This window comes from Augochlora pura, chromosome 11 (genome assembly GCF_028453695.1).
Source record: "Augochlora pura isolate Apur16 chromosome 11, APUR_v2.2.1, whole genome shotgun sequence".
NCBI classification, from domain to species: Eukaryota; Metazoa; Arthropoda; class Insecta; order Hymenoptera; family Halictidae; genus Augochlora; species Augochlora pura.
In genome coordinates this window covers 11,364,850-11,386,787 of record NC_135782.1, presented here as the reverse complement: position 1 = coordinate 11,386,787, position 21,938 = coordinate 11,364,850, and the positions used below count along the sequence as shown (strand labels likewise).

At 37.5% G+C, this 21,938-nt stretch overlaps 1 protein-coding gene across 4 annotated transcripts in view; it reads left to right on the top strand.

The window, feature by feature from the left end:
- Dgo (ankyrin repeat domain containing protein 6 diego) overlaps window positions 1-21,938 on the top strand; it is a 321,616-nt gene that overhangs the window by 295,759 nt on the left and 3,919 nt on the right. For all 4 annotated transcript variants that reach the window (XM_078194017.1, XM_078194016.1, XM_078194015.1 and 1 more), the window contains exons 6-8: window positions 17,412-17,621; window positions 19,175-19,273; window positions 20,442-21,590. In XM_078194017.1, coding sequence (XP_078050143.1) covers window positions 17,412-17,621; window positions 19,175-19,273; window positions 20,442-21,590 — 1,458 coding nt within the window. The remainder of the gene's footprint in view (window positions 1-17,411; window positions 17,622-19,174; window positions 19,274-20,441; window positions 21,591-21,938) is intronic.

The following is a 21,938-nucleotide window of genomic DNA, read 5'->3' as shown; positions in this document are numbered from 1 at the left end:
GATTTAGAATAGATATTTGAAGATTTTGACTAAAAAACATTTAGGTTCCAAGCATAAAATATGATATTACTAGTCAAGCATAAAATATATTATTATATATTTACAGTTGTAGTTTGCGTATGTAAATAATATATCGATTAATATTCAATTATAGCGTAAATAGAAATTGATTGAAAGAATCTACAGAAAACAACCGCATCGTATTTCTTATATCCAGTCCACGAATGTCAAATAATAAATAAAAATTACCCTAATGCAAAGACTGAAATAAAGATAACCCTTTAGTGTCACCATCAGTATACTTGTCTTACTATTTCAATTAAAATTTTTGACGTCGATTCGTAAAAGATATATTAAAATAATTTCCGAAGAACACAGTCTAATCGATATAATTGTCATCCGATTAATAAAATATTGTTACCATCTCCTATTATTGTTATTATAAATCAAATACCGAGACGCACGACGCGAGTAAATGGAGTTCGCTACAATATGTACTACAGCTCGATAACGAATCGTTTTTATTTTTTCAAGCAAACGCCACCATTTTGTCGTTCTTCTGACAATGGCGCTCTCTAATTCTCACAATCTGCGATTGGATGAAAAACGTCTAATGGACTCTAAATTGTCGAAACATGAACCGTTCCAGTAGGCTTCGTCAATTTCATAGTTAGCGTTTCGCGAGGGACGTCCCTTTAACGGGGAGGGGCAAAAACCGGCGAGAACGATCGGGGGACGCTGCGGGGAGAGACCGTGGTCACTTTTCCGTGATTTTGCCGGCGGTGAAAAAACGCAAGCAGGGCACTTAGTGCGCTTAGAAACCGGAATCGGTTTCCGTAATTTTCAGCGTGCCAGAACAGACAGCGATGATCAATCTTACGGTGATTCGACGCAGCTGGCTTGTAAAGAACAGGAGTCGGATGTCCTTCGGTAGAAAATGGAAGTAAAGAGAATCGATTTCATCGAACGATTACGGTCAGCTATTCCTTCTTGCGAGACATCAATAAATTTCGAAAGGAAGAACTAATAAAAGCTACAAACGCAGCAGGAATTTCAAATCTTCAGCGCTGAGGCACTGTTGCTTGATAAAACGATTTCCAGTCTCGGAAACGTTATTGCGTTTAGGTCTTGTTTTACTTTTTTAAGCGTTTTTTCTTCGTATCTGCAGCGATTAGACTTTTTTTATTCTTCAATGCTAACATGACCTAAGATTTCGCAGGTTTTATTTTAGAATTCTGGAAATTAATTATTATATTTGTAAGAAGTGATCGAATAGATATGGAAGCGTACACGATAACAAAAATGGTAAAACATCTAAACAGATTCAATCTTGTCGTTTTTCATCCAAGCAAAACACTCCCAGCTCAGCATAATAGTGAAACAACTATACTGGTTAATAGGAAGACATACTAAATTGGCAATAAAGAATAAACTATTCATATACAAGATTATCATCAAACCCGTTTGGACGTACGGGATACAACTATGGGGTACGTCTAGCGATTCAAAAATAGAAATTTTACAGAGATTACAATCAAAAACTCCATGCAACATACAATACGCAATATATAATACAATATACAATGCACAACGATCTAGCAGAAACAAGAAATATCGAACTACAGCAAATGCCACATACAACAGTTATCGCAATATAAAAATACGATAGCTATAGATTTAGTTCACACTGACACTAGCAATTTTAGACTAAAAAGATATAACCCCTTGAACTTAGGCAACAGAGTCTCCACGTAAATCTAACACTATTCTAAACACAACCATGATCGCGCAGAAAAACATTATAATACAATCTGATGTAATCATATAAGTTACTTCTCATGTCAAAGCAAGTCAACAAATTTACTCATAATTCAACGAAGGAATCGATTGTAAATACTACTCTAAAATAAAAAAAATCTCTACCTTTTAAAAATAGAAATATAATTAGAAATAAGTAGATCAAACCATAAAAACATTCAATGAATTTAAAAGTATAATGTTGCAATAGTTTTCATCTATTTTGAAAGTGATCTAAGTACATTTCTATTAAAATTGAGAAATTTAAGGGTTTGCATTGAAAAGAAAAAATATATATGTATACTATAACAAAGTGCACACTGCTTAAGCGTATCTAAGGAACTTAAATTTACAATTCCTATTCAAGTAACAGCAATTACTAAGTGAATGGTATACGCGTTACTGTAGTCAACAACAAAAAGTGACAAACAGACTTGGGTCACTTCCAAAATAAATAGCTCATTTATTTGAATGATTAAAAAACGAAATAAATATCTAAGTAGATCTTGTATAACGTAATTAGTAGAGACAATTATTGTAATCCATAAAAATCTTCGGCTCACTTATAAACCGATATACATCGATCACTTTTAATACTCGGTAAGATTAGCGTTAATAACTTACTTATTGTTAATAGAGAAAGACAGTTTTTATTTTACATATGTCTACAGTTACTTTACTTCTAAGATTTTGATATGATATCAGAATGATCGATCGTTGTTATATCTTCGAATCTACAGTTTATTTCCGTTTTATAGAATAAAGTAAGACGATGTCTTGCTTATTTAAACGGCTGAAATATTCTCACGCTTAACGCCTGTAATTTGCACGTGGTCCTATAATCTTGCGTAGAACCGCTAAAAGTTCGCTGCACAATTTGTGCCGATCGAAAAAAACGTGTTAATGAGTAAGGACGTCGGGAACATTAATTTTTGGGACCGACAATAATCCGTTTGACGTGTCCGGTACGAGCGCGGAGAACTTTCCTGGAACGTGTGGTACAAAGTACGAAATATGCATAATATTCCGGTGCACGTTACGCACCGCGTCATTAATGGGTTCCCTCGAATGCGGCTGGGAAGAAAAGGGTCTTAAGCGTTTCTGACAAGCTGTAATAAAAACGCAGCAAATCAGCACATGAAAAGCTGTCGAACCCACCGGTTACGAAAATCACTGGTGTTATACCCTCGCCGATAATCGATTCGTTGAATTTCTTCATTTTTCATGAACGATCCGCGACGAAGACATTGGAAAACATGTAATCCTTTCGTCGAACATTGTGACTTCATACGTGTTCCGCGAGCATTATGAGATTTCATATTTTTAATCCTTGTAGGCGATGCCCGGGCAACCTGTTTAACGTGTTCGACGTTTTCTTTAACAGTTTCTTTTCTATTTTGCATCGCCTCGATACTTATTCTGTGGACACTGTCACGCTTTAAAGCAAACATCGGTGCGGATAATTATGTGTGATCGACTTTTGTGCAGATTTTAGATGCCTAGATAAGACTTCATATATTTATATAGTTCTACTAACAAAGTTGTGAGTTTGTCACGAATGTACTTCATATCATACTGATCTAGGTAATATAATTAAAATTAGCAGATGTTATACAGAAATATTTTGGTTCTGCTCAACAAAATATAAATTTTGTGAATTAAAGAAAATCTCGAATAATTATATTTCTGTTCGTAAATGAGTCTTTCATTTTATATAATACTAACAAACGTGTGGATGTATCGTACAATTGTCTTATATTTATCCAAATGAAACGTTGTTGATCGAATTGAAATGCAAAGCAGAAATGAAACGGTAAATTAATCAAAAAGGTATTTTTATAACTATTTTTGACGAATGTACAAGAATGAAAAATGTCACATAAGTCGAATATCCGAATTTAAAACATGGCGATAGTTCAATTTAATATGTACTTGTAATACCAACAATATGTACTTATAATATCAACAATTAATAGAAGTTTGTTCCGAATAAATTGATGTATCTGAACATCATGAAACAAAGCACACCAAGTTCTTGAATCATTGGAGGAGAACCAAACGACGAATAAACATCCGTGCAGGACAGATTTGAAATCTTGTCGGTGAAACCACGAACAAGTTGCGGTTACGAAAACAACGTGTATTTTAAATCTTCCGAGCAATCGCAAATCTCGGCTACTGTATTGAGCGGCATTACGTTTCGCATTCTTTTTAAACTTATTTTTTGCCTCGTTCCGTGTTGAATTTTCGCATTGCGGTTTCTGAGAGTGTCGACGTTCCGTTTCTCATTAGTTCCTTTAGCAAAGGTATTGTCATTCCTCCGCACATAATATCATCGAAACGATCGCGTACGAAATACGAACCTGCTGTCACTATTCTAAAGCAATTATTTTCCTCATGTGTCGTCATCGATTTCGCAATTTTTTTAAATATTATTTCACTTGTTGGAGAAAAACGAAGAGAATCACTTATTGAAGGCAATGTTAAAGGAATTATAGAATTATAGAATTATAGAATTATAGAATTATAGAATTATAGAATTATAGAATTATAGAATTATAGAATTATAGAATTATAGAATTATAGAATTATAGAAAAATTATATGAATTGGTTATAATTTGCGAGGAAAGTGGTAGTGACATTCATTTAATATTGGACAAAGAAATATCGAATTCTTCGCGAATCATACCTATTCTAACAGTAACAAAAATACGCCTTATCAATTGTCTTTTTAAATTACATTAGCGTACAAATCCTATACTCCGAGTAAATTATAGAATCGAAATTGCTTAAAGCAATGATAAGCGAGTATCACAGCAGGCGGAGAATCTCCTAGGACGAGAAGCGGAGTCTTTATGGCGCAGGGCAGCATAATGGCCAGGGCGTATTATGCACATGCAACAAAGCCCTGAGCATGGGTCTTCTTTACAAAGCCACCGATCGGCTTTCAAAGTGGTACGTGTCAGGGGCGCATCAAAGAATCGTCCGGCTTTTGCATTCTCCGGTGAATAAAAAGCAATTCGAAACCAGGAGTGGGCGATCAAATTGAAAGAAACATTCTAAATATCACCGTTCAACAATCGAACGACTTTGATCAAATCATTGCCGGATATATTACAATCATTTATAATTGTATTCATAAATTTGTTCAACATATTTTTGAAGGTTAATGCCACCTAGACACACCTGGTCATTTGAAAGAAAAATAAAAACCGACTATGGGAAATAATGCAATTCGTGCCATTATTTTAAAATAAAAGTAATATCGATTCATTTGAGACGAAGAAAATTTAAATAATAAATTATCTCGTTATTTCTTTATTTAAAATTGGCAAGAAGTGGTAATGCTATAAATGATAAGTAATAGAGAGATTTTATTTTATAAAATTTTCGCAGCAATTTGTTTAAAGCAAAATCAGGAGTAAAACGGCCCCGAGCATTCAATTAACCTTAATGATTGTTTCAAATCGTATTTCAAGTAATTATAAAATAGAACGACGTCCTCTTCTAGAAGGCATAAAAATAACTATTAAATAAAATGACATTCTATTGAGATGATATTTCACGTAATGTCATTCCAAATGTGCACAGATCTGATTCTAGTTAATTTTTCTGCAAATCCGAATGCAACATGCGAAAATCGAAATTAATTCTCAGAAATTATTAGATGGAGTCATAAGTAACTTTTGATGCAGTTAGGTAGAATCTATTGTTCGTATCTGCCTACTGTGAACCATCGAGACAAACGAGTTTTTGCTTTTCCTAAATACAATAAATAAAAATTCCAAATAAATATAACCTTAAATTAATAAAATAAAATAAAAAACAAAGAAAATAAGAAAAAAAGAAACAAAGTAAATGTTTTGACCTAATAAATAGTTAACTAACGATATTTATAATAGATATTCAATCCAAGTGAATAAAACCGCCCGAGTGTTTAAAATACAATGGAAATGTCATCAACGTGAAGAATTAAAACCATGGATGTTTAAATAATGATTACTACTTTAAAAAAAAAAGAATTAGAACTGAAGTTAACAAATTCTTCTTCGCCGCGTCAGACAATTAACGAACTGACATAGAAATATACGCAAACAGCGTGGCTAGTAAAAGCCAGGTTTCCTATTATAGATATCTCGCTACCGATCAACTAAATCAAACGGTTAGGCGAAAATAAAAGTTGCATTGAAAGTACTACGAAACGGTCAGCTCATAAATCAGCTCACTGTTTTGACGTACCTGGTCTGATTGCGACACACATACATATACGCGTGTACCTACGGTTCCCAGGTGACTGTTTATAGTAGATGTCAGATGCTTATCGGGCGGCAACCGTTAGCTAAGCATTCTGATCATCTATTAAGTAGAAAATCCGTGGGTCCTTTATTTCTACGAACCTTTTTCTATACCATTTGTACTCTTCTCTCACCCGTGTTCCTCATTTCATGTTGACTTTAATCGAGAAGTTCTCCTATCTCTGCATCGCAAATAAGAAATAACGAGAGTATTATGAAGTGTCAGTCAAAATAATGTTTTTCTTGTTTCCATACAAATGTAAATCATTGTGCACTTATTCGTGGAAAAATCAAACGTGCAACTTGCATGTTTATTTCGGAAACTATTGTTATTACAAAAGATTTGTAAAGCGATGATAATAAAGTCGGATAATGCTTTTAAATGGGTAAATGGTAACCGAATCACTTTCGAACATATGAAAATTTACTTGAAAACACTGTTGTATATCTTTTAATATTTTATACTATTTCTATCATATCTTAATTAATATTATTTTAAATTAATATTTCTAAAGGAACGACATTGAAATTGTTTTTGCTGTCAACTTATTCATCGCGAAGTTCACAATGAACAATACTAATTTGTCATTTGAAGTTGCAATATAATATATAATATTTAAAAAGATGATGAAGGTTTTCCATTATTCTATGAAATAATATATAACTCTTGATAAATGGTTATAAATATTAATGCAAAGTAGAACGGTGATACCAAATGTGTCGAATGATCATCAGCAAGGAAACTAACTTTATTTCAAGCCTGAAATTAGCTCTTTTCTTCCACCTGATTCCACTGAAAACCAACATTACAATGAACTCACGCAGTACTTAAATAATTTTATTCTACTAATATTATATCTAATATTATATTAAAATTTTATTATTCCTAATTCTTTCTCATATTATTGTAATTATTATTTAAAAAGTGAAAGAGACGGCATTCCGATCAACCTCGATAATTAGAACCCTTCCCTTATGTACATTTACGTTAAGCAAATTTTATATAGCAAAGCAACTTTCATACTTTACTGTTGTTCATCATTCAAGTTTTCACTTTCTTGTTATCGCTCTCATCCATCCAAAATTGTTCCGAACTGTTAGATTCGAACTCTCTACAGCTTCTAAGTATTTCTTCAACAGAGAAGTGACACAACTTCTGTTAACGAAATTCACGCGCATCAAATTGATACACGAAGACTCTTTTCGTAACAAATGCTGTGACACCTTACGTTATATTTCCTTTGTAACTTTGTGTTATACAAAAACAAAATTTCTTAAAGCCTAATCTTCTTAAAACTAGCAGAATGATATATTTTGATACTTGAACATAGTGTCAAACGAGCACGAGGAAGAGACGAAGCCTTGCTAAAATATCATCCTAAAAAGGGAGCTTATATGAACGAAGGTTCACTGTAAAGAAGCAGACGACCTCTACAAAATTCGCTACAAAACAGTAGCGAAACTCCAGCCAGCCGATATAGTAGCAGGCCGTACCTTGTAACGTGTGCTCTCGAACCTCTTTGAAGAGTTCGTCGAAAAGGTGTAGGACTCGATTCCTCAACCGGGAATCCGAGAACGCCGTCGGAGGACGAAACAATGAGCCAACAACGATCCACCGCGTGAGAACGAGGAACCTCCGAAAGGAGCCCGCCGTATTATTCTGTTACCGATCGCGAGCGAAAATGTAGCAAGGTAAATACTGCGAGGGAACCGGTTCCTAAAAGCGTGCTGTCCGATCGACGGAAGAAGAATAATCGAAGAGAAGGAGCGGGTCCGCGGACGGGGACGTCGCGCCGGGTCCATCTAAAATTAGAAGAATGTCAGAGGCCGAGAGCGATCGGTTCGCGCCTTGTCCGCCCCTGGGCTGCTACATTGTGGTTTATTCGACGACCGCCAGCCAACCGCAGTCGGTACTTACAGAGAGTGTAGAGCGGAGTACGCGCAACAAAGGAAAAAAGCTATACGGTGGTAGGAAGACTGAAGCCGGCCGGGCCCGGCATTCAACCGACCGGCCAGACCTGACCGTACCTGGCGAACAGACGCGCTGGTCAATGAACCGGGGAACACGCGACGCGGCCGGGTACACGCGCGCAACGACATCCGTGTGCGTACACGCGTCCTTCTCCGATATCCACTCGTTATTACGCACGATACGGCCCACTGATGGGCCCCGGAATCGATGCGGCCGGAATAAACGCGTGGTCGCTTTTACGAGGATCCCCGCACACTCCTCTGGCCTACCTGAAAATAGGACATGTTCTTCAGGGAGGAGGGGCTGCTCGAGGACGTAAAAAATATTTTCTTTAGAATTGCATATTTTATGCCCTTTTATATTGCCTATTATACGCCCGGCTTTGGTAACTCTTAGCACTCGAGTGGCGGACTCTAAGGCGTCGTTAAAAATTGTTACGTCGTGTCTCAAAATGTTTTTAACATTGTCAAACATTTTTTATGTTCAACCTATTCCGGGATGAATTTTTGTAGTAGGGAACAGTCTATTTAATTGTTTCTCTTTTATCTATCATTCATTTCATTTTGTTCGATGAGGTTTTGTTAGTATTGCTGAAGGATTCTCTAGCGAATAGTTTTTCAACTGATTCTCATTTTCTTTACACTTAGAATAATCATAATTTTAAGAAAACTAAAAGTATACATACATGGCCAAGGGCGTGAAGAGGTTAAAAAAGTGTTGAAAGTGTAACTGTTGTAACATGAGGCGCAGCATTCAGAACAAAATAAGAATTTTAGATTTCGAGTTAAAATGGCACTGATTACAAAGGGTTAATGGCGGAACTTTTAGATGAATATATAATCGACTGTGTGCAGCATCATTTCTTATTTTATTTATCTATGTTTACCGATATATTTCTTAAGGTTCTTCTTATAGGTTCTTTAATAATATCTGGGAAAATTTCAATTAACTATCGGAAAGATAGTTGAATAAAGTATTGGGTGCAAGAACAACTTCATCCACTTGAGGCAAATGAAATGCTTATTTATATGACATAATTAAAATTGTCGATATTTACTAATATAATAAAATATTTGTATAACTTGACGGTAAATCATGATTCAAATATATCAATTATTGAATATTCTTGTCGAGAAATTAGGTGAAATTAATGCTTAACATAACCTGACATAACCTTAACTCTTTCTTATATTGACTATTCTCTCTATCGACAGAATTCATTGAATTAAGAGTCTTGTTTTTCTTTATCACGTAAATTATTATACAAACTTTGAAATTGAACGAAACGCTTATGGAAAGTTGTCGTGACATTTTTTTAAGTAACATTCACCAATGCACGTTAATATTTTCCTCAAACTGTTTCAGTTTTGTATTAAATATCGTACGATTTTCTTTTATTACCTTTCTTTCCCATTTATTGTTTTGTATCTTTTTGAGACTGCTTTTAGAACTCGTATCACTTTCACTTAATGTATTCGTTATTACATTTAACCCGTTTGACACGATGCCACTTATATCGCGTGCGCTTATGATGGATATCGACCTCGCACGTAATTTCAATGGGAATTCACAGTACTGTGATACTTTTTCTCATGTTGAACGCTATATTACATTCACGGAAACGGCTTCTACAATATGTACACTGACTAATTAAAATTACTTTAATAATGCTACTATAGAAGCATGCTTCAATTGTTTCGATGACAACGCAATACAATTGCAATATGTATGTATGTTCGGCAAATATCGAAAATTGATGATGAAATCGTGAACGTATGTTAGAGAACTCCATATACCACCTCATCCCCCTCCAAAAAAGTATTTGATACTTGTAAAAAATTAAATAAATTTGAGAAATAGATAGAAAAATATAGAACTTCATATACTCTGCCCTTTAAACTATTAGGACATTTACAGAAAATTAAATACATTTGAGAAATCGATAGGAGATTCTTTTAAATTCTTTAATTTATTTCAAACATAATTTTATGAAACTGTAACATATAGATTAGACACTTGACAGTATGATAAAATAACGTAAATTTTATAAAAAAGAATTGAAGTTAATTTTCTGCAAAACATCCACCGCGTTTTTAATTACTTTCAGGACTGATTTCGACATCAGTTTTATTAGTTCATCTATTATTTTTGTCCCTATTCTTTCTGTATTTTGTACCATGTTCCACATATTTACAAAAATTAATAGAATGCAATAAATAGAAAACCTAATCGTATAAGTGACAAACACTTGTAACTTTATATGTACCTAATTTGAATGAATTACCTAATCTGAATGAAGAACTGCAATTTATATTAAATTGGAAAGTTTCCTAATATTTTTGGAGGAGGATTTACATGCGCATAGATGATCGAAGTACACGATTATGACGATTTCCGCAAAAACAACGTGATTTCAATGAATACGTTCTTGCACCCAATGCCACAAATAATTTCTTCAATCATTTATGTACTTCTGAATGAACTTTTTAAGGTAGCATAATTACTTCCAGCGACGAAAGCATTGCGTTTGCAACAAAACTCAATTGAAACCAACGACCACCCCAACTCCGTTACAATCAGACATCAGCACCGGTCACGGGTCCCACCATGGAACTGTACGACAATTATTTCCATACATAAATGCGCCGCCACCTTTGAATCTAGCACCACAGTCCACCATAATAACAATAATATACAAAGAAACATTAATCGCAAATAGGTGTTGCATTATTCCTATCCTCTGACCACGAGCGGTCCGCAGCTGACCCGCGCCATGATGAATAGGCTAATGAAGCTATAACGCCAAGCATTAACATGAAGCAAGTCCTGTCGAATAAAAATGCGCACCGTGGACTCGTCCACGTACTCGAACCAAACTCAATTATAATAATCAGAACCATGAAAGTCCGCGTGCTCTTGCCGTGCTGTAACAGCTCGAAACGGGGCGCGGAGGTAAAAATCGGATGATGCATGACCGTTCCCAGGAACGTCTTTCGGCGCTGTCTACGAGGAGTTCATAGACGTCCACGCGCTTCAAAGAGCAACGTTCATTCTCTCCGTTTGAGCGATAACATCGCCGTGACCCTGGACGCGGTCGCTTCCAAACCCAGTGCGCGATGGTTGACCCATCCTGGTCGGCGCGTTGTCTACGTATATCGACGTGGCTTCGCCTGATCGCAGGCGTTCAGGGTCACCGAGGGCCTAGAACAGTGAAAGCAAGAAGATGCGCGCCGCTATGAATAGAGGGGAACCATAGAGTTCAACATCCTGAATAAATATATCATAAATCACCCGCAATGCATTATGCCCGGCGTCGCGGCGGTTATTGTCGGTTCGGCGCGCACTGTTTTCGTCGAATAGAGACGACGCGACGGAAAAGGGAGAATTAATTTCCTTGATTGAATAGCACGAGGAAGCGGAAGTAACGACGTCCCCGAGAGAAATGGAAACGTGTAATGCACGCGGCAACCGGCGCGGCGCTCATGAATTTGACGTTTACTGCACAATGTCGTGTTCCGTTGATTTTTACCGCGGCTAATCGCGCAAAGAAGGGATTTTCTGTGCGCGTTCGACGCGCGCGTCGGTCGCATTTATACTGATGGAACGGAGAATAATGCTTTCGATTTCCCATAAGCGATTTCCAAATGTCTGGCGATCGTCTGTTTCGAAAGCTTGAACGATGACATATTATATAAAGTTGTAAGGGTTGAGATAAAATAATCTTGTTCATTTATTTATAACAATGATCGTGTTACTTCAAATGATCACTCTTTCTTCTGGGACTGAAGTACCTATTGGGTACTTCACAATGATAGAATTACCCTCTCTATCTCCCTTTTGTGTACACCTTTAATACACTTTCTTCTTCCTTTTGACACAATTTTCAGCACAATTTCTTCATCATTTTCTTTTAAAAATAATGACAGTGCAAGTACTTTTCGATCCATTAGAAAAAGTTATTTTACTTTTGCTATACATACTGTGCTATCTAACGGTGATATATTTGAATTGAAATTAGAATTTAAATCAATTATGAATGATTTAGTTCACGTATCATAATTGTGGTCCAATTGCCAAAATTTTGTTTTTCCACCACAATTTAATTATACTGTAGCAAATAATACAATGTTTATGTCTCAAATCATTAGCACATGATATGGTTCAAAACGAGAAAAACTGTGTTGAACATGTTGTTTGAGATATTGATCGACAGAAATGTAATTTTTCATACCTTAATCTGTACTTTAATTTGTCTTCTATTTGTATTATTATAAAACAATATTTAATTAACAACGTTACATTAATATTAAATTATGTTTTGATACTGGTCTGATCATATTCGCGTGCAGCTGTTTGTATGTCCAGAAAATTTTCATTGAGCCAAATATAGTATAAATGTAAATCTAGACAAAATTAACAAGGTATTCTATCAATATTATTATTACATATCGTCGCATCAGTGAAAGAAATCAAAGCGCGAGGGATTAAACAACCAATCAACGAAACTTTTACCGCAAGCACCGCGGAATTCGACGAACTGAACTTTCCTCTGATCGCATCCTCCGCAAAACGACGAGCGAAACTAGTAACATGCACGAACATTCGTAAACCGTTGCTAACAATTCTTCAAAATATTTAGACATCGTATTTCACGAGGTACTTAGAAGCGCTTTCACATCGTGTGCAATTAATAACGCGGGACGCCACCATCAACTATACAAATACCATTTTTCCGGCGTCCCCCGCGGTAAGCATTCCCTATCCGAGCAATAATACACGGAAATATTGCATTACCATAATGTTCGAGAGATCGTTGTCGAGTTGTCTCGGCCGGCCACGGCCTGAAATTCACGCGAGCGCGTTTCCGTGCCGTGTAATCGTCAGCGGATGCGTACCGATATGCGCTCAACTTTAACCTACTCGGTGAACCGCGGAGTTAAACCGTGGTACGATCGTGAGATTTATCCCTGACGAGCAGGATCTTGTTGGTCCCGCGCGACCTACCGAGCCCTTGGAAAAAGGTATACCGGTAATATAGCGATGAGGGGGATCATCGTCGTCATTGCACGAAACCGATACGTGGGCTGGGTCTCTCGCCGCGGGACACCGGAGGCAAATTACCTATACAAAGAGAGAAAATCGAGTGCCGAGATACTCCTGAGCCGTGGTATGCGAGTCATTCCACGTCAAATCGCGCGAGTCCCGATACGATAGAGTTTCCTGCCGACGAAAATAATGTCTATCGAGAATGTATTCGCGTGAGTCCATTACTGACTTTTGCAGCAAATGGAACAAGTATTTTTATTGTTTTGCGTATATTCTTGAAATGGTATCGTGATATAGGGTTCTGCTATTACTAGACTGCGGATTTTATGACAAACATGAGTGGATCGAATGCAGGACAGTAAAAGCGTCTGACGAATTTTAAAATTCTGTATGCGCATTGTTGTGTATCGCATTCAACAATTAAAGAGAAAATGTTCTACGTGAAATTCGTGTCTTGCAATTGATGCAGACAATTTTTATTACACGTACATACCTGCATTCTAATTATTGCCAAAGAATATTGCAGTATAAATTGCGTTCACTTAATTGGTTTTCTCATTGTTCTAATTCGTATTATTTGATTCATATAATGGACGAAGTAGAGTATTGTAATGAAAACAAGCATAAATTCCTTCAGCTCTAAAAAGATGATAGTCCACCTCATGAAAATTGCTAGGTACGCATAAGTATGTATATACTTTTATTTATACTTTTATTATATTTTATATGTGTACTTTTCTGCAATGCTAAAGACGTAAGATGTAATTAATTTCGCGCCGTGTGTTTTTCATAATTTAAACTCGCTTATTAAAAGTGAGAAGAATTTATTTACCCTTCAAAGTTGGCTTATTAAAATCAGTTTCTCGAATGACAGTACGATATCCGCCAGGATAATTTAATGCTGTGTCATTTCGATTGTTATTTACACCTTCGCTTCCTACAGTAGAATGAAAGTAGTGTCCACTATATTTACATATTAAAAATGCTCTGCGAGCGAGAGATATGCGTATAGAACGAAAGTTCGTAACGCGACAATACACGTCCAATCGGCAACGACGGTCTATTTAGGCTGCTCGACGCATGAAAATGTAATAACGACATAAATTGTCGTAATAGCTGACGGAAGAACACGGAGAAACGCAAATCGCGCCGTTCCGCGGCCACGTTATCCGCAAAATGGCATATCGGCGACGTTTATCCCGACGAGTGGCGAACGAAACGGTCCCTTACGCGCTTACGTGCCCGCCTGATCTAAATTGAATAGACGTTTTGTGATGTAGTGCGCGACATTACCCACCCTGAAGGGAACCGCCCACAATAAGCTACGCCGGCTGTATCTCCAACTACGTTCTGGCGGTTCACATCTCCATTACCTCCTCTTCGGAATACCTGATGCTCGTTTACCTGTTCTTCCGCGCGGTTGCGATCGGTTCGGTATTAATATTTGAATGCACAATCTAAAAATAGGATCGAAACTAGAGAATTCATTCAAAGCTCTCGTAAGATATTGATGATCTTCGTCGCGGTTAAATAGTTTGCTTCTTGTTTCTAGAATCTGAAGTAACATATTCTTACTAGACCCATTGACGTACCATTTTCTTCACAACTGAAATGATTAGCAGCTTTTTTGATTATTATAATTTCTTAACCAGTTAACTTTCCGATTTCTTTGAAATGTGTGCAAGTTACTGTAATTTTACTGTATCTAATAAGCTCTAGATGATTTCAAGATATGTATTTTACGTCCATTTTAGGGTGTAACATGGCCAACCCTAAAATGTACATCTTCAAGACGTCTTAAATATGACCTTATGATATCTAGGTACATGTTTGACTTTCTTTATATTTTGTTTAAATACAACAGTTTTAAAAAAACTTAATCAGTAATACCAATGTATATATCCTTAATCAGATAGCTGTTTTTAACACGTATACTCGTCATGAAGAAATGACAACATTCTATGCTATAAACAGAATACTCAACTCAAGCAACTGAGTGGTTAAAAGAAAAAGGAAAATTTTACATTTATGAAATGCCTACATTTACTTGCATGCGTAAATGTTGATAACAGGATATTCATATTTGCAGTCAGACTCGTTAAAGTACGGCAAGGAGTCAATAACTAACAGTCACGAGTCACGATGTCCATCTTTTTCGCCATCATAAAACGTCGCGTCAGTTTCTCCGCGCCGTGAAATTCTAGCAAAGCCATTGCAGACGCCAGGAAGCATCGGTGTCTGGATAAACTCACTTCGCTATCGATTCCGACGAATCTTGAAGAACCAGCGCGCTTCATTGGCGACAGGCATCGTCACAGTACACCAAAGAGATCGGAGCAGACGAGGAACTCGTTATCGCGGACTCGCGTCGCACGTACAAATTATCTGCGAGCGATTCTGCAACTTGTCGTTTCCACGATTCCATTTCAGCTTGGCAAATAAATCAATTAATCGGTGCTTCGGTCCGATCCACGCTCGAGATCCGGCGTGAGCATCCGCGGGCCGTGATTAACGACGCACGGTCGTTTTGCCTGATTTCATTGGTATCTGATTCCGCCGGAAAGTTGCGCGTGCAACAACATATCCCCTCCTTTTCTATCTTTCTCGTTACACCCTGCAACGCTGGTTCACCCTCTTCGCGTGCTTTAGTTTCTCATTACATTTATTATTACATCGTTGTTATTATTATTATTGCCAATACTACTTTCATATCGTTATTGTCATCATTTATCATTATTTTTACTGTTTATTTCTGTATTCAACGTGCTCGTTGCATGTTTCTTTAAAGAAATCTTGCTGCACGTTCCAGCGTTCACCCTCTGTCATTTTTCTCGTGTGAGTTCCTTTCAAGATACGAACGAAATAGCGGTTTAATTAGAAAGACCTTTTTTTAGACTCGCATTCGCTTTCTGAGTGGACTGCATTTTTTAAAATGTCTTCATTTTCATTCCTCTCACGTTCGATCACATGTTCTATGTCGTTTGTATTTTCTTTCTGACGTTTTTTGCATCCTTCAATATGGGGGATGAAAAATGTAACTTATCAAATATCTGGGAAACGAATAGGGATAATTTAGTTAACTAAAATAATGTTAGATATTCTGGTGCATTTTATCATTGATGGAATTTTCCACAGTATTTGGGTACTATGTGTGGAGAGCATTCAGACGTCTTTAACCCCTTGCACTATGATTTCTTTTACAGTTACGATGATTAGCCCTGCTTCATCTATTATATAAAAATAAGTCGGGTTTTCCTTCCTGACGCTATAACTCCAGAACGCACGAACCGATTTCCACGGTTTTGCATTCGTTGGAAAGGTCTCGGGCTCCGGGAGGTTTATAGCAACCAAAATTCTGGAAAATTTCAACAGAAAAGCAGGAAAACAGGGAAAATCATTTTTCACATATAGCGCCATCTCTGATACATAGCATGTACTACAAACCAATATGGTTTATAAAACAAAAAAAATAACTTTTCTTCATCTTTTAATCCCCAAACGAAATGTTACAAAAAACGAAGCCATTTGGTGGCGAAACGGAGTTCGCCAGGTTTGCTAGTTCTTAATAATTTCCCTAAATGAACGATGGAATTGTTGTTCCTTGTACGTTTTCAACTATTTTTATTCCTAGATTTTGCTAACAGGAGAATTAAATTTTGTTTCAATTTAGGAGAAATATATAAAATTCATATTTAATATGCAAGGGGTTAACAGTGACCGAGCCCTAAATGCGACTAATGTATACTGTTATAACAATACCAAGACTGGATATATTTAAACTTCGTATGATTTATATTATATGTCTTTTAATAAAGAAACGTATCTAAATATTTCTTCTAGAAATATTTTTATATCTGGAATGATGAAGGAAAGTGTCAGAAACCAGTCATTTTGATTGATTTGGTAGTTTTAGTGTCAAGTCCATCAGTTTTACTCTCAAATGGATTTTCTCCTGAAATCGAAAACGCTCACATCGCTTATGATCAATATCATATCATCAAAAGAATTATTAGAATTCTAAATTACAGCAACAATATTAATTTTTTCGACGATTCTCGTATCTTGCGACGCTGTTTTCAATCTAAAGAGTAATTATGTTACATTAGTAAATAATAATAATAATAATAATTTCCACTCTCCCTCTCATTGCCACGTATTTTTCTTCGCCGTCCGGTTGCATCCCGGTCGACGTTGACCGACGTGCACCGGCGTGCCACGGCGTTGATCGATCGGTATCGGGAGGAACTTGAGCGTATGGTACAAGCGAGGTTGTTCCATCAATCGGCAATGCGTGTTTCAGCATGGAAATTCAGCGCTGCACGAGGCGTCCTGGCGTGGATACAGCCGGACCGTGGCCGCCCTGGCGAAGGCCCTCGGGACACAGCGTGCCCCTCTGCACGCGAGGAATCTCGCCGGATTCGCGCCGCTTCACCTCGCCTGCCAAAACGGGCATAACCAAAGCTGCCGCGAACTCCTCCTGGCGGGGTGCAATCCTGACCTTCAAAACAACGTGAGTAATAGGCCCGGCATGGGCTCTCTATCATTCATTTGCAAAACGCGATGCACGCGGTTCGACTTAAACGCAGGATATATGAGCCTCGGATGAACACGAGTAGCAGTCTCGAGACGGTTCGCGGCGCTTTTAAATGCTTCTGGAGCTCCAATCGCTTCGACCTTGGTACACAGTGGCTCCGAAAAGCCTCGCGAGGGAACCATCGGACATGGCTCGCGCCGCTTAAGACGAAATTTGATAGAGTGACACGTCTATACAGGGTGTCCGTCCACAAGCATCTTAACTATTAATAAGTAAAAATAAGCATATTAAGTATTAAAGAAGAAATTTATATTACGTCTTTAAAGTAATGTAAGTTTGAAATATTACAAAGCTTAACCCCCTTGCCGTACCATTTTCTCTGTAATTATTACGACTAGAATTTTGTCGATCGCACTAATTTCTCAGAAGAAAAAGGAATTTTATGTTTATTGTGTCTTTAGATCTACTCGAATGTTTAAATATTAGGGACGAGAGAATAAAATTTGATTTTTACTTAAAGTAAATTCGTTCATAACTGCTTATTATCATAAATCTCTATTACGAGTTTGACTCATTAAAGTACGGCAAGGGGTTAAGGAAAGACAGTAATTCATATTATATAAATTATACTTTATAGATTCTATTCTGTGTTCTAAATTATGTGCCCTGTTACGTTTTGTCTTTCAAGTTTTACTATCAAATATAAACTACTCTACTATTTAATATGCTGACTACCTTTTAAACGATGCATAATAGCAGTTTTTAATACAATACTGTTTCCACTGCAAATGATCTCTGTTAACTAAATATGCAAAAAATATTATACCTATGCATTTTAAAAAACGAAGTTGATCTACATAACTCGGGAAGATCACGAATAGAAAGAGTAATTTACGCGCAATCTGTAACTGTTCTGAAATCGAGCAAATTTTTTAAAACTTCAAACCTTTACGAGAAATTTACAAATTCCATACCCAATTTTATTATAATTCACTCGACATCTCCGGCTAAAATTTTATTGTACATTTTAATTGTGGACATTAAAATTTTTGGTTTTTGTAGAAACGATCATTTAAATCTTTCGCGAACCATGTGGGGTCTAACACTCGACGACACGCTCAGGGTTCTTTTCAAATTGATTTTTGACAACTAATTTCAATTTTTATATATGTCATCGAAGCCTATAGACAACTAACGTATCTTAAAGAAACATTTGAAAACAATATAACTACAATATTTCGTTGCAAAGTATATGCGAGTAGCCTGGATTTCTAAATAGCTAATGTTAGGACGTTTCAAATTTGTATGTCTTTGTAATTAATAATCAGTCCTTTATTTTTAAAATATGTTTATAGAGGTCTGTATCTTTATCGAGATTATATATTTATAAAGGGAAATTGTTCAGAGTATGATCAATCCCACATGGTTCAGGATGCCACTTTTGTCGGCCAGTTCGCGAAATGTTAAAGCTTGGAACCTCTTGCCTTCGTTATTCATGCGTTCATTGTTAATTAAAACTTCTATTACAGTACGGAGATACACCCCTGCACACGTCTGCACGATATGGCCACGCCGGTGTCACGCGTATTCTGATCTCTGCGCTTTGTCGGGTCTCGGATCAAAATAAAGTAAGTAAAATATTAATATAAATATTAATTGTGCCGTTTATTTTGAAACTGGACTAAATTAATTTTTCAAAAACATCGATCTAGTTGTTTTAATATTTACATTTCTACATTATATATAATTTCATTTCAATAATGTCTCCAGAACCCAACGACCCTTAGGAATACGTTGCTACCATGTTGAAACGCAAACTCGTTAAATATTTGTAATTTTAAAATAAATTTCCAAGATAAACGACTACATATTCGAAAGATTAAGCAGCCAAATTAAATCTTTAATTTCCGATGTAATTGGATCGTACATATTATCTCTGAAAGGTAGTATGTTTGTTAAAATAAAATCGATTGTTCAATACATATTTTAGACGTACCTTCAACTCACATTTGTGATACATAATTTGGAAAAATGAGTAATCAATTTTGTAAATTCCTTTTTTCGAGAGTCTAAATACAGCAAGTAGAATAGTATAGATTAAGTATATGTATATTAGTATACATTCAAGACTGGCATTCGAATAAATATCTTTTTTTTACAGCTGATTTTTACATAATAGTATCTGCCTAAGTGATAAAAAAATAATGTTCAAAAACATGGGCAAAATTTTTACATTCACTTGCATATGCTCTATCTATTTTTATTGTATTATTTGTGCTACTGTTTAACAAGAAATCACAATTGAACGGTTTCCATAATAGCTAGTTTTACCTTATTCTAATTATAAATGAATCATTTATTTTGAAAGTGGCCTAAATCCATTTTCCAAAACTGTTATTTATAATAGGTTACATACCTATAATCTCATTTCAGCAAGGTCTCTACAACGCAACAACCCTTAGAAACATAAAAACATTATATTGTCATATTATCAGTTACCAATACTGTTAAATTTATTGAAACGAATAATCCTTAAATATCTGTGATTTTAAAATAAATGGTCTCAGACTACTTTCAAAATAAACGGTTCAAATACAAAATTGGGTCCCCCGTACGCAATAAAGAACTGTGGATACTGGACCGTACCTTTTAAATGGATGAGTTTCAAGTTCGATGCCCCTCGGAATGTTCCACTAATTCTTCCTACGCAACAGATTCGGTGCAGGCCGTTGGGACCCACCTTCGCCAGGTACCTACGAAAATTCTGTCCGACTATTAATGTTGATCTTCCCGCAGAACGGTGACACGGCGTTACATATCGCGGCGGCGATGGGCCGTCGAAAGCTGACGAGGATCCTGCTGGAGGCTGGCTGCGACCGTAGCCTGCGGAACAAGCAAGGGGAAATGGCGAAGGACATAGCCCGTCGTAAGAACCTGACAGAGATACTCGAGATAATCGGTAAAGCGCGAAGCAAGAGCAGAGCGCGTAGCAAAAGCCGGGAGGAGGAGGCCGCGCCGGTAGACAAGGTCGACGGGAAGAGCAACAAGAGCGAGAAGAAGCGGGAGAAGACTGGTAGTGGTACCAGCGGGAGCAGGGACAGTTGCACGAAGAAGGAGAAAAAGAAGCACAAATCGTCCGGCAAGCAGAACAAGGTCCATTTCGAGAAAGCGGTGATGGGTAGGCAGTGGTCGCCGTACGGATGCCATTACTACCCGGACCCGGAAGCGTTTCCGCAGCCGCGTCTTGACTCGCTGCCGCCGGATCCGCTGGCCCGCGGTGAACAGTACTACCTGGACCTCGCTGGTAACATCAGGAAGGGTCCGGTGGGAGTGGGCTACACCTGCTACTGCGCGCCGTTCTTCAGACACATGGAGGCCAAGCTGGAGAGGGACAAAGCGGAACTGAAGGCGCACATCGATCAAGCTCACGAGCGGCTCGACCTGAAGGTGGCCAACCTGGAGAGGAGGACCAGAGGACAGATCTCCGAACTGACCAGATGCGTGGCCGCCGAGAGGTCCAGGTGCGACGAGAGGCACACGCATCTTCAGCAACGTTTGTCTCGCGGCGGAAGGGGCAGGCACAGCGAGAGGCCAGCGAAAGCTTCGTTCGCCAACGATCAGTCCCATCCACCGGCCCGGGCCAGGTCACTGGAGGATCTGCTGGACGACAGACCCCATGATAGGAGCTTCGAGATTCCGGGAGAGACACCGATACATCGCGGCAGCTTGGACGATCTTGATATACCGGCCATACCTAGACTTAGCAAATCCATGAGAGATCTACCTACGGGTTCCGGTATCTCGAGGTCAACCTTGAGGGTGCTCGACGTGCCGCCCAGGCTGAACGAAACGTTCGACGGCGTGATCAAGCAGGATCGCAGCTCGCCGCTCGGAGCCGCTTCCTCGCCGTCGATCGGATCCAGACAACAGGTTCATCAGCAGCGTGTAAGTGTGTAAACTTCTTTTGCTAGTTACGATGTCTTCCGCAGAGGTGTTGATTAGGCTGAGGCTGCAACCCCGAGTTTGTGAACTTGAGATTACTACACGTGTTTAGCTTTCTGCGGGATACTTCGTTACACGGAAACAGCTTTGAAGGGATGATCCTCAATCCGGAAATTTAAAGAATTGAAGAATATTTAAAGAGATTTAAAGAATTATTAATATTTAAAGGATAAGAAGCATATATACATATACGTATTAGCCAATGTCTTTACTTGCGTAAATTCACTTTCGGGAATAGTAATTGACTCTCAAATATTCGAATATTTTTTATTTTATTGCAATAATTCGTAA